General features: G+C 37.2%; 1 protein-coding gene across 1 annotated transcript; it reads left to right on the top strand.

Moving 5' to 3' along the window:
• Positions 1 to 1341: 1341 nt before the first annotated feature.
• On the top strand, positions 1342 to 13439 carry tm2d1 (TM2 domain containing 1). The gene is made up of 7 exons (XM_044362586.1): positions 1342 to 1519; positions 4555 to 4633; positions 5138 to 5246; positions 5537 to 5628; positions 8646 to 8719; positions 11692 to 11812; positions 13369 to 13439. The coding sequence occupies exons 1-6, from the start codon at positions 1370 to 1372 to the stop codon at positions 11800 to 11802; spliced, it is 615 nt and encodes a 204-aa protein (XP_044218521.1). The 5' UTR covers positions 1342 to 1369; the 3' UTR covers positions 11803 to 11812; positions 13369 to 13439.
• Positions 13440 to 13623: the final 184 nt, after the last annotated feature.

Below are 13623 nucleotides of genomic sequence, written 5' to 3'. Positions count from 1 at the left end.
TCGGAGTTTAATCAGTTTGTTTTGAGGCTGAAATATTGGTAGTTTCTAAGATATAGTTTCATCCATTTTTCATCCAACAATTCAGTTTTTTCCACTGTGTAATAAACATTAATACACAGAATATTATCTTGTTTGCACAACTTCTCATCCTGTGGAAACAAGATCATTTAGAAAATTCCGATTCGGTTCACTGTGAATATCAAGCTGTGAGATTCTTGCTCCTTCAGTCTGGGGAATGTTTAACTGGAAGTTCATGAAATGTAAGAAAATGGCCTCAAAATTTAAAATAATTCTGAATAAAAAGAGAAAAAGAAGAGTCACATTATCTGAGGTGGATCCTTATTTCTCTTCACAGAATCACATCACATCTGTGCACGATGACTCGTATTAAAACCTTTCGGTGTTTGAACTCAAGAGTTTTTATTGGCAGCTTCAATGATTCTTTCAAAAATTGCTTATTTAATCAATCTTGTCCCATCGTATTTTGTATTAATGGTTTAGCCCATTGTTATTATGTTCCAGTCATATTTTTATCTTTTTATTTGCACAAACATGAGACTGCATGAAATCCAATAGAAATAATGAAAAAAAAGATTTGACTCTATTTTTTAAAAGAAACCTCAATCTTCAGTCAACAATAGTGCACGGAACTGAAAAGGAGGTTTTTTTGGATTTAAAAAACACTCACAAGAAGATTTAAAACTATGATATGTTTAATTATAGTAATAAAACATGAAGAAACATACATAACACACACATACACACAGTTTCTCTCCCTCTCTTTGTTACACACTTACTCACCCCACCAAACACACACACACGCTCCTCACTATTAGACAATATTTATATTTTTATCAGAAGTATTTATCACTTACGTGCAACACTGCTCCTCAATTTGCAATATAATGTATATTTGAATATATTTTAATTTGTTTCTCTCTTCTGTTTCTCTTCTCTCCTTTTTATAAAAGAAAAATAATTGTACATATTTTATCATATTGTCTAATAGCAACTAGAGCTCGAAGAAGCCGAATTTCACCGCAGTTGCATCTGCTGTGTTGCTGCTGTGTGACAATAAAACCTCTTCAGTCTCTTGAAAGCAATAAATAAATAAGGGGGAAAAATCCCCTGCAGCTTTGTCTAACACATTTTTATCCTTTTAAAATCCAATAAAGGCAACATTGCAAACACCAAAAAGTGATAAAATTTGTCTTCAATTGTATTTATTTGGTAAATCTTTATTTACATTATTTCTACTTTTTTTTTTTTTTTTATCTTATTATTATTTTTAAAATAGCAACATGACTTCTGAGTTACTATTTTCCGGTCGGTCTTGAACGCAGCAGTGAGTCACGTGACAGAAGCAGACATGGCGGCCTCCCGGAGATGGCTGGTCTGTTTACGTTCCGGGATCTGGAGCATCTTATTTTACTGTATTTACTCTCATTTAAAGGTGGTTCTGGCGGACGATGTGGAAAGCTGCGAGAACTTAAGACTCGGACAGTATCCTTTAAATCAAGTTTATTCACGTATTTGACATTTAAAGGCAAAAAACGCGCCTGATGACGCCGGTTAGCTGCGGCTAACGTTAGCTTTACGATGTTATTATGAGCTGAAACGTTTCATATATAAATATTAGTGATAGTTTGATATGAAATAATGCAGCTGTTATATCTTAAACATGTTTATGTGGATTATAATGGGCTACTGTTAAGATCAGAAGCTGTCTGTGTTCATAATGTTAGATTAGAAACTGCACAGCGTAATGAAGTCTGTCGATAAACAAACTGTTTCTCACATATTTATACATTAATAGTTACAATCAAAAGTTAAGGATCTGAATGTTTCTTTCACTGCTTTTCAATTGATTCTGTAGGTTTAGTTACAGGTTGTCTGTGTGAACAGAGGAAGACAAGAGACTTTATTACAGGACAAAGAGAATTAAAAACTACCAACACTTCACTTTTAATGCTTTTACATTAAAGGAACAATTCAGTCTTCAGATCCAGTGAACAAAAAAAACACAACTCAGCATTTAATAAATATTCATAGATAGTAAATAGTTTATTTTGAATTTAAAATATAATTGTAATGGTTATTTTTTTATTTTTGTTATAAGTCACATAATAGTAGAAAAAAACAATTATAAAAATGCAAATTTCAGTATCAACCTTTTACCACCACAAACAGGCTTTATGTGTGAACAGCTGTTTATTAATGTTGAAAAGATTCATGAATTGAGTTACAGTCTGTTTGTCTCCATATTCACAAGGATGCACCAACCTGACTTTTGTCAGCTGAAATGAATATCTGATATTTAGATAGAAGCGTATCAGCCAGTGTCCTCTCTGACATCCACAATATTTATAACATTAATCTATAATTTGCCTCTGAGAGATGAGTTTGCTGTTGTTTGGTGGCAGCGTGAAACCCCAACAGATCAGAGACTAATAAAAACTACACCGTGGAGCTCATTTAGCTCCATCAGACATATTTAAACCAGCTGTTGCTGTTCTCTGAAACTACATAACGTTTGTATAAACAGGCAGTATGACAAAGATAGGAGGAGTACCTGCACACTGAATTAGAACTTCTTTCACTTTATTTGTGACGTTTAGATCAACTGCAGCAGACAGACTCTGTTACTGTGATTCAGTGTTTATTGTCCTCGTATCTACTTCAGTTGTGTCTTGTGTCCAGCAGCTTCTGCACTGAGGTTTAGTGACTCAATACATAATAAACATAAAATACACTGTCAGTACCTAAAAAAAGTGACAAAAATAACCAAAAATATAGTATTTTAATAATTTTTTTATTATTTTCTGTAAAAAAATATATGTTCCTGACAAATAGAGGTGCAGCATAATACAGCAACACTGTACAGAAGGTAATATTTATATGTTTTTTGGGGTATTTTATGCCTTCAGTATCTGGTGACAGTAAAGAAGAGAAGACAGAGATATCGACCTGCTCCCAGAATCAGACTCCAGTTATTGTGGTTATGTTGCTTTCATCTTAACCAGTCGGCTACTGAAGCGTCAAATACACAAAATTTAATAGAATCCACTGACTGGAAGGAGGAATGAACGCACCGTTACATAAAGATCAACCAGCCACAACACAGAACGAGAAAACACATCAAATCTAAACGTCTGTGAAGGTTTCAGGATGTTTAAACGTTTACAAGAAAAGCTTCACATCAAAATCCTCATGAAGACCAGAGATGATACGTTTCAGTTAAATAACAAACCTGATAGTGAACTAACAGACCTGACAGTGAACTACAGACCTGATAGTGAACTAACAGACCTGATGGTGAACTAACAGACCTGATAGTGAACCAACAGACCTGATAGTGAACTAACAGACCTGATAGTGAACTAACAGACCTGATGGTGAACTACAGACCTGATAGTGAACTAACAGACCTGACAGTGAACTACAGACCTGATAGTGAACTAACAGACCTGATGGTGAACTACAGACCTGATAGTGAACTAACAGACCTGATGGTGAACTACAGACCTGATAGTGAACTAACAGACCTGACAGTGAACCAACAGATCTGATAGTGAACTACAGTCCTGATAGTGAACTACAGTCCTGATAGTGAACTAACAGACCCGATAGTGAACTCCAGACCTGATAGTGAACTAACAGTCCTGATAGTGAACTAACAGACCTGATAGTGAACCAACAGACCTGATAGTGAACTAACAGACCTGACGGTGAACTAACAGACCTGATGGTGAACTAACAGACCTGATAGTGAACTACAGACCTGATAGTGAACTAACAGACCTGACGGTGAACTTACAGTCCTGATAGTGAACTTACAGTCCTGATAGTGAACTTACAGACCTGATAGTGAACTAACAGTCCTGATAGTGAACTAACAGTCCTGATAGTGAACTTACAGACCTGATAGTGAACTTACAGTCCTGATAGTGAACTAACAGACCTGATAGTGAACTTACAGTCCTAATAGTAAACTAACAGACCTGATAGTGAACTTACAGTCCTGATAGTGAACTAACAGACCTGACGGTGAACTTACAGTCCTGATAGTGAACTTACAGTCCTGATAGTGAACTTACAGACCTGATAGTGAACTAACAGTCCTGATAGTGAACTAACAGTCCTGATAGTGAACTTACAGACCTGATAGTGAACTTACAGTCCTGATAGTGAACTAACAGACCTGATAGTGAACTTACAGTCCTAATAGTAAACTAACAGACCTGATAGTGAACTTACAGTCCTGATAGTGAACTAACAGACCTGATAGTGAACTAACAGACCTGATAGTGAACTAACAGTCCTGATAGTGAACTTACAGTCCTGATAGTGAACTAATAGACCTGACGGTGAACTAACAGACCTGACAGTGAACTGACAGACCTGATAGTGAACTTACAGTCCTGATAGTGAACTAACAGACCTGATAGTGAACTAACAGACCTGATAGTGAACTAACAGACCTGATAGTGAACCAACAGACTGTTAGTTTCCTCTGTTCTTGTCGGCTCAGACACTTTGGACTCCTTCACTCAGCTCATGTATCTCTGTAAACGTCCAAAGATAGATGAAGCCACTCAGGAGCCGGAGAACTGCAGGGACATGACGGCCTGGGGTGAGTACGTCATGTGACAGGATATGAAGCCTTTTTGGTGATTCTGGTGATTTTCACGTTGTCATAAGTTCAGCTGAAGCGTCCGACGGCTGTTTGTGACCAGAGAACGTTTGCAGAAAGAAACATTTCAGTGACTCGTGTTGGAAAAACTGAAAAACTCACTTCAACTAACTGACAGCTGAGAAGCTGATGAGCGGTTAAATGTAGTGTTAGATGTCTTTGTGTTTTATGTATCTAACATTCTGGTTGATGCATGTGATGACCTTTGACCTTCATGGTTTGAAATTTGACTGATTAAATAGATAAATGGAAATATTGATCAGAAATCTGTCTGCAAACCAACTTCTGTTCTCTCGATAATCAGACAATCAGACAGCTTCAGTAGTCTGCCTCATACAACGAATGTGTGTGTGTGTGTGTGTGTGTGTGTGTGTGTGTGTGTGTGTGTGTGTGTGTGTGTGTGTGTGTGTGTGTGTGTGTGTGCGTGTGTTTGTGTGTGTGTAGTGGAGTGCCTCCCAGCTGAGAACATCATCTGTCGACTCTCCAACGGGACGGAGTTCACGTTCAGCGGGAAGGAGGTGGGCTTCAACAAAACCATCCCCTGCAGGAACGTGTGAGTGCTCACAACACACACACACACACACACACACACACACACACACACACATACACACACACACACCCCAGCAGAGAGGATGTGAAGAGGATGAACAGCTGCATGGTTGAATTATCACATTTTTGTGACTTTATTTAAGAGGCTTTTGACTGTGTTTTGATAAATGTTAAAAATTATGCTTGTTATGGTTATTTCGATTGATTATAATTCTGATTTTTTTTTTTGATAATAATTGTGATAATAATTCCTTTTACCAATGAAAATAATAATTCTGTGTTTCCTCTCAGGAGCGGTTATTCCTACAAAGTAGCCGTGGCTTTATCTCTGTTCCTCGGCTGGCTGGGAGCCGACCGCTTCTACCTGGGATACCCTGCTCTAGGTACACACACACACGCACACACACACACACACACGCACGCACGCACGCACACACACACACACACACACACACACACACACACACACACACACACACACACACACAGGTCATACTGTCTGTGTGGACGCCTGTAGTCGTCACACTGTACTGGTGGGACGACAAACATTCCCTAAAACACCACTTTAAGGTTTATGTTTATATTCAGTTTTTCTCATCAAACCACTGCGTTTACATCACGGACGTTTTAACTGGACGCCACATTAAAAGATGGCGTCACACTCATTCCTGCGACTGAAAAAAAGAATCTGACACGTAGAGCTGCTTCCTAAAAGTCTCTGAGTCGATGCTTCAGTCGATAAACACGAGTCAACTCACATTTAGTCAGTTGAATCGCTGCTTTTTAATTTATTCACTGTTTAACAGCAGCAGGAAAAATGTATTTTGGGCATCATGTGACGGACAGGAAGTTGAAATTAGACTGTGTTAGGTTAGTTTACAGCCCGGCGCTGCTTCTGCAGGGCAGTTATTAGAGCTGATACAGCACCGCTGAGCCTCGCGGACAGTTACTCCCAGTGGTCACTGCAGTATTGCAGCAAATAATCGCCCTGCAGCCCAAAAAGCATTTTCCACACAGACCACCTCTGTAAAAGAGACGTCAGGAAACCTTCAACTGTAAACAAAGTCAGTAATGACTCTTTCTATTATGAAGTTTTGATCCATGGAGGTTTTATATTTGTAAAACTTTCCTCGAGCCGAGAAAAGCGATTTAAAGATTAGTGACGTCATCACGATGTAAAGTCTGTGGACCGGCGGGAGAAACACTACTGAGCCAGCTGCTTTGTTTCTCGGCTCGTTAGCGCCACCTGTAGATCAGTGGAACAGTGCGAGTCCATCGGCGGGAACGTTCAGTAGTTTGTGATGCTGTTGAACTGTTTCTGTTTATAATATTCACCTTAATTCATATAAATATAACACCTGCTAGTTTAATAATAAACCAACAGAACAATAAACAGCCTCCAAAATGAAAACGAATAAAATCACCTTTGTAAAATATATTAAATAAAAACTGAACATAATAACAATCAGAAGGGAGGATTTATAACAGGATGCTGCTTTAGTTTTATCTAAGTGTCTCTGTTCAACTGGTAAGTGATTCATATTAATAACATCTCTCATTTAGAGAATTAAGCAAACTCTAAATACTAAATACAAGAGCTGCCGTGATTAATCAATTAGATGATTGACAGAAAATTAATGGACAACCCATTTTGATAAGTGAATCATGACTGAGGCATTTTTTTTTACACACAAACAGTAAAGATGAACAGTTTCCAGCTCATGTGTGAATATTTTCTGGTTTTTCATCCTGTTGTACAATAATAAACTGATTATATTTGGATTTTGGACTCTGGGAAACCTTTTGGGTAATTTGCAGATATTTAACGGATATTTTTTTTGGATATTTTATAGAGACGTTGGTGCAATTTGGTACAAATTATAAGAAAAAACTGAACACAGTGTTAAGTTGGTTTAGTAAGTACCTGCTCATTATATTTAGGTTATAGGTAGTTGTTAATTTGCAAAAATTCTCAATAAATTAGATTCTTAATTCTTTAACTGACTGAAGTTTTGTGTATCAAACAATAAATTATCATATTAGTTTTCTTCATTTCATTTCATAGCTGCTGTGTAGCTGTTTATATTCAGGACATTTATTTTGAAGGGTTAAATAATCTGGTAGTGAACAGGAAATGTGCTCATTATAGAGTTTTAATAAACATGCTAATAAGCTAATATGCTAACATGTAATCTGACACACAAAACTACACAGAAAACTGAGTATTTTCTGTCAGTTAAAGAATTGTTAACAACTACATATGAACCCAAATATAATGAATAGTAATAATACCAATTAAACCAACTTAACACTTTTTACATGTTTTTTCTTATAATTTCTACCAAACTGCTCAACTGTCTCTGTAAAATGAACCGTTAGATTCCTGCAAACTAGTATGAAAATATTTAATATATTTTTATATTAAAAGAAGTGAAGTTATCAGTAGTTTTTTGGAAAGTATATATTTGTATTTAGAAGTTTGTTTCTTGGGTTTCTGTTTGAGGAAAGTGACGCCAGCTGAACACACTCAGCTCTGACTTCAGGACGTCTGAACGCTCTGATGAAAATAGGCGGCGTCGCCCTTTAACTGTTTCCACATTCTGCGGTTTTCAAATTGAACTGAATTAGTTTTTGTTTGTCACTGATCTGCACACAATGAGCCATAATAACCCAAAGAATAACAGTTATGATTAACACAACAAGGACGAGTTATTATCAGCAGCCTGAGCTCTCATCCTTCTCTTAATGAGACACCTGCAGCCACACAAAGGCTGAGTGTGTCTTTGTGTGTGTGTGTGTGTGTGTGTGTGTGTGTGTGTGTGCCAGAGGGTTTTTGGATGGACGACAGCTGCACTGACGAACACCTGGACTGACTTGGCACAGTTCGGTCCGGGTCGAGCCAAGCTGAGCCGAGCCAAGTCAGATTTATTTCTAAAAAAAATGATTTTACAGGCGAGACTGTTAACGAGCTTCACAGAACAAACAAACAACCAGATCATAAGATTTAACATTAGTTAGTTTTGTTTATTATCTTTTCTGGAAATGAATTATGTGTCCGTGAAAAATATAACAGCTGCAAAAGACATAACAGTTAAATATTTAACATATATAAAGTATCATCTCTCAATGATTTCCAGTGTTAATTACATCCACAATAACAACAAACATCATCTTTACTGTCAGTGTTTGTTTGTCTGGAGGATGACGTCAGAGGAAAAGTCATCATCATGTATGTTAATGGGGTGGACAAAATATTAGGAACACGACGACCTCAGTAATAAATATAAAGTAGAATTATTTCTGACAACGTCAACAACAACAACAACAACGTGTTTATTCATGCGAGTTCAGCATCGTTTTAAAATGTCTTTATTAAATATCGACTGTCTGTCTCTTTCAGGACTGTTGAAGTTCTGCACTGTTGGTTTCTGTGGAATCGGCACTCTGATCGACTTCATATTGATCGCCATGCAGGTGAGTCACACACACACACACTCATCGAGCCTGAGTCAGTCGGGTTGTTTCATCTCTGATCGCTCAACGTTTCCTCATAAAGAAATCTTTCAACCAATAGATGATGATCCCTTAAATATTTTAGCAATTAATTGATTTAATTGTTTAATCTATGAATGTCAGAAAAAAGTGAAAAGTGTCCATCACAGGGTTCCTTTACACGTCTTGTTTTTTCCAACCAACAGTCAGAAAAACCCAAAAACATCCAGATTACAGAGATTTAAAACAGAGAAGAAGAACAGCAAACAGATAATGATATTTTTGCTTGTTAAAGCTATAATATGTAACTATTCTGCATTAAAATGTCTAAAAACAACTAGACCTATATTATAAACTTTGTTGAGTTGTGTACTTACATTAAACTAAATGTTTCCAACAATTTTCAAATGCAGAGAAATCTGTAAATTTAATCACGGTAACGATCTGTTTCATTTGGTCGCCTGTCAGTGGCGTCGTACCTCCTCTACCTCCAAGAGTAAACATGCACTAGATAATACATCAGCGCTGTGGTTGTTCAACAGAAACTGTTATAAATTGACTTTTATTCTGTTTTAAGCCACATTTTTATGATAAACAAGATCTTGGTCGTTTTTAAATATATCTTTTAAGTTGTCAGAGAAACAAGTTGAGCAATCGTTAGCAGCAGCTACGTGAAACTGCTTTATTCAGTGTTCATATGGTTTTAATCCCCGTGTCTGTTTGAGACCTCCCAGTAAAAACATCCTGAACATTGAACACTGAAGGAATCCTAACCTGAAGACGCTGGTTGTTTAACAATGAAGACAACAACTCCCATGATCCCTTGCTGCTTAGACTGAGACCCCTAGAAATTACATATTGTACATTTAAAGGAATAGTTAGACATTTTGAGAAATATGCTTATTCACTGTCTTGATGAGAGTGAGATAAGAGGATCGATGTGTCTCATGTCTGTACGTATTTGACGCTACAGCTAACAGCTGGTTAGCGTAGCTTAGCATAAAGACTGTAAACAGCTGTCCTGCCTCCTGCCAGCATCTCTAAAGCTCACTGATTAACACGTTATATCTAAAAGTGTAAAAGCAGCAGTTGGCTGGTTGACGGAGGGTGATGTGTGTCCAACTATTCAGAAACATCCTCCGATAGTCAAGACAAAGTCTCTCAGCGGACGTTTCAACCACGTCTTCCTCTGTGGAGCGAACACGCTGTGATGTCATAGAGACATCCAAGTCACATGACTGAACATCCCATCAACTAATCAAACTCTATCTGCTGATGAAGACTGTGATGTGTGGTTGAAAGTTCCTGAAAAAAATAGTGAGCGGAACTTTAGCGAATCGTGTGTCAATTAATTTTCCGTCATTCAACTAACAGAATAATTTGAGCAGTTTGTGTCGATGAAACATTTTTTAATATATTTACAAAATAAAAATATAAATCTCAGTAAAAGCCGTGATGAAGATGAAGAAGAGGAGGAGATTCAGCGACGGCTTCCTCACACAGACACACTCAGGTTCTTGTTTCATGTCCTCTTTAAAAGTGACACCTGTGATGAAGAGTTCCTTGTTTCCCGGAGGATCCATTTCAGCGTGGCAGGCGGCGGCGGAGCCTCATATTTTAGCAGCTAACTGCTCGGCCGGGGGGGGGGCGGAGGGGGGGGGCGGCGAGGCTGATGAATAAACAGGCGTCGGCCTTCCTATTATTATTTACGCCCATCCATCCGGCAGCGGCGCGTCTCTCTGAGGTCTTCAGGATGAAGGATGTTTCTAGAAGTTTCTAATGGACTCTGAGAGCGCAGGAGACAGACGGATGGAGCGAAGGGAACCGGGAGGTGAAGGGACGAATCACTCCTTCCTGTTGAGGTGTTTTAGATAATAGAGGCCGGATATCCATCACAGGAAGGTGTGAAGGGGACCAGCGGGGACGGACGGACTGACGGACGGACTAATGATCCGTTAAAACCTGAACATGACGCGAGTCGTCAGTCGTGACTGACGGATCGGATTTTAAAACGTCTCTGTTCACAAGAATAAACTTGTCAGAAGAAACTAAACAAAAAAACTAATTATAACCAAAAATATGAAACAAATTAATTGCTTGAGTCACAATTCTACATCTTCTGACTGGAATATGAATATTTCCTGGTTGTGTCGTCCTGCAGCTTTAATGTTTTTGGACTGTTGGTCGAACAAAACAAAACGATTTCTCTGTTTTCTGACATTTGATCAATTAAACAAGAAAATTATTGGCAGATTATTCAATAATGAAAGTTTCAGTCCTACATAATATTATGTTTATAAGTTATTTACAGGTGTTTGAGTTTAATCTGGAAACAGTTTCAGTTTTGTGAAGATTGTGAGACGCAGATTAAAAAACTCAGTTAAGATTCTGTTGTTAAATTCAGCTCAAATAATTTTCTGCGAGAAGATAAAAACGGATAAATTCACAAACCGGAAGGTGTTGAGTCACAGCACCAAACATGACGACGGGTTTCAGATAATTCTGCTTTATTGTTTTGATTTTTAACAACATTTTCTTACATTTCATGAACAGTTTAAACTTTCACAGACTGTAAATTCATGTTTTTATGCTGGAGAAGCAAGAATTTCACAGCTTGACTTTCCCCCAAGAGGAAATAAATTAAAAAGGAATTTATTCTTAATTATCTTGTTTCCACAGGATCAGAACTTGTGCAAACAACATAATATTCAGCTTATTAAAACTCATTATTACACAGAGGAGACATCAGAAACCTGCATTCACAATATGAAACTATATTTTAGAAACTACCAGTTTTATTTGATGTTTGAGGTGTTTAAAACCAGATTACTGGATGTAAATGAAGTGTTAAAGTGTTAAAGTCTCTTTGTGTTTATCATCTTCATCCTGTCAGTGTGTGTTTGGCTGTTGATACTTTAACATCATCTTCATCATGATATTGTTTCCTCCTGCAGATCGTGGGTCCAGCCGACGGCTCCAACTACATCGTGGATTATTACGGCGCCCGACTGACCCGTCTGTCCATCACCAACCAGACGTTCAGGAAGCCTCACCTGCCTCAGTGAGCTGATCAACGTACGTCCAGAAAACACACATCTAACATCTGGACGTCATTCTGGAGACGCAGTTTGACTCCTGAAAGTCCTGAAAATCCCTCCTAAACATTCGTAGTTTGACTTTTTCTGGTAGTTTCTTAGCAGCAGGAGGCTGAGACATTAATCCTGAACATATTTACTGAAAATGTGTTTAATGAGGTGTCTGCTGTAAAGATAATTACTCTGATTGCAACCGAAAAAGGAATATAATGTAATAATAATTAGTTATTTATTGCAAATCTGTTTGTCAAAACCAGAGAAATGATGCTTCACTTCCTGAAACATGCTGGGACTTTATTTAAATATTCCACCTTCTATCAGTTTTCCATCAATTTTCTCACAGATTATTTCCTGAACTGCATGCTGGGTAAAAAAAAAAAAAAAAATCACCTGCAGTCAACAGTGTAACGTCCAGTTCACAGCACCAGTTCCACCAGTATAAGACCAGTCTCACAGAAAGGATGTTTTCATTCTCAGCTGTTTCTTCTTCGCTGTTCTGCTGCTCAGTAACACTTCCTGCTAGTTTTTCACATTAAAAGGGAAAACTGCAAGAATTTAAATGTGAAATTCTGGAGGAAGTGTTTCATTCATGGCAGTTTAACATGGAAATAATCTCAAATATAACATTGTCCCAAATCACTGATGTATATAAAAGACCTGGATACTATTTGAGAATTTATGATGTTTATTATTATTATTATTATTATTATTATTATTATAAAACTCCAGACAGACAGCTGCTGTTTCTACTTCCAGAACCATGAAATACTTCAAAATGTAAACAAATGAATAAAAGTATGAGAAAATATTATTTTACCAGCAAAGACTGGATCCAGAACAGTTGAGATGAGAGTTTATATCTCAGCAGCTGCGTCTCATCACACATATTATAAATCAATACTAGTGTTTATGTGTGTAAAATGTCCCAAACACTAAATATCTCACTGTTTAATAACCTGATTTAAATGATTCTTATCAAAATATGTTGTTAAAAGATTAATAATGATATTGTCAGTTTCAGGCTTATAGGCAAGTCAAGACAGAATATAAAAACAACACCAGTAAAAAGACGTTTAAATACAATTAAAAACTGTTAAATTTGGAAATAAAAAGAAGCTAAAATAGAATTAGATGTCTGATAAAAGAGGAGAATAAAAGTTACAGTTTAAAATATTCATCCTCAAATCTGGTTTAATGAAACGCTTTGATTTAAAAGAACTGAGAGTTACAGATGACTTTAACTTTACAGTTCAAGGTCACACACACTCACACACACTCACACTCACACTCACACACACACTCACACACACTCACACACACTCACACTCACACACTCACACACACACACACACACACTCTCTCCTCACTGGGGACGGACCAGTTAAATATCAGAGTAAAGTCAACGTTTGTCGGGTTTCTCTCTGAGGTTAAAGGGTCGTTTCCTCTCTGGTGGTTCCCGTCAGATGGTTTTTAGGTTTTGGAAGTAATTTTATTTATTTTATTTTGATGTTTTGTTCTCTTCCTGTTTCTCTTCAGGTCTCATTAAAACACAAAGACGACTTGTCGGAGCCGCTGAAGTTACATCGTCGATCATCAGCTGCTTCCATTTATTCAGTTAAAACATGTATAATAAAATATTTCACACCTTTCACATTCCTGCTGATCACTTTATAAATCAGGTTTTACACTGATTTCAGCAGTTACGGTTTCACTTTACTTTTATCTAAAGCTACTTTTGTTTCAGAGGATTTTTTTTGTTTTTGCAGATGTTAAGATGAAATTAATCTGACT

This window comes from Thunnus albacares, chromosome 9 (genome assembly GCF_914725855.1).
Source record: "Thunnus albacares chromosome 9, fThuAlb1.1, whole genome shotgun sequence".
In the NCBI taxonomy this organism is placed as follows: Eukaryota; Metazoa; Chordata; class Actinopteri; order Scombriformes; family Scombridae; genus Thunnus; species Thunnus albacares.
This window is presented reverse-complemented; position numbering and strand designations above follow the sequence as displayed.

Coding starts and splice junctions, on each gene's coding strand:
- tm2d1 (XM_044362586.1), top strand. CDS start 1,370: ATGGCGGCCTCCCGGAGATGGCTGGTCTGTTTACGTTCCGGGATCTGG. Junction 4,634..5,137: donor CAGGGACATGACGGCCTGGG/GTGAGTACGTCA, acceptor GTGTGTGTGTAG/TGGAGTGCCTCCCAGCTGAG. Junction 5,247..5,536: donor ACCATCCCCTGCAGGAACGT/GTGAGTGCTCAC, acceptor GTTTCCTCTCAG/GAGCGGTTATTCCTACAAAG.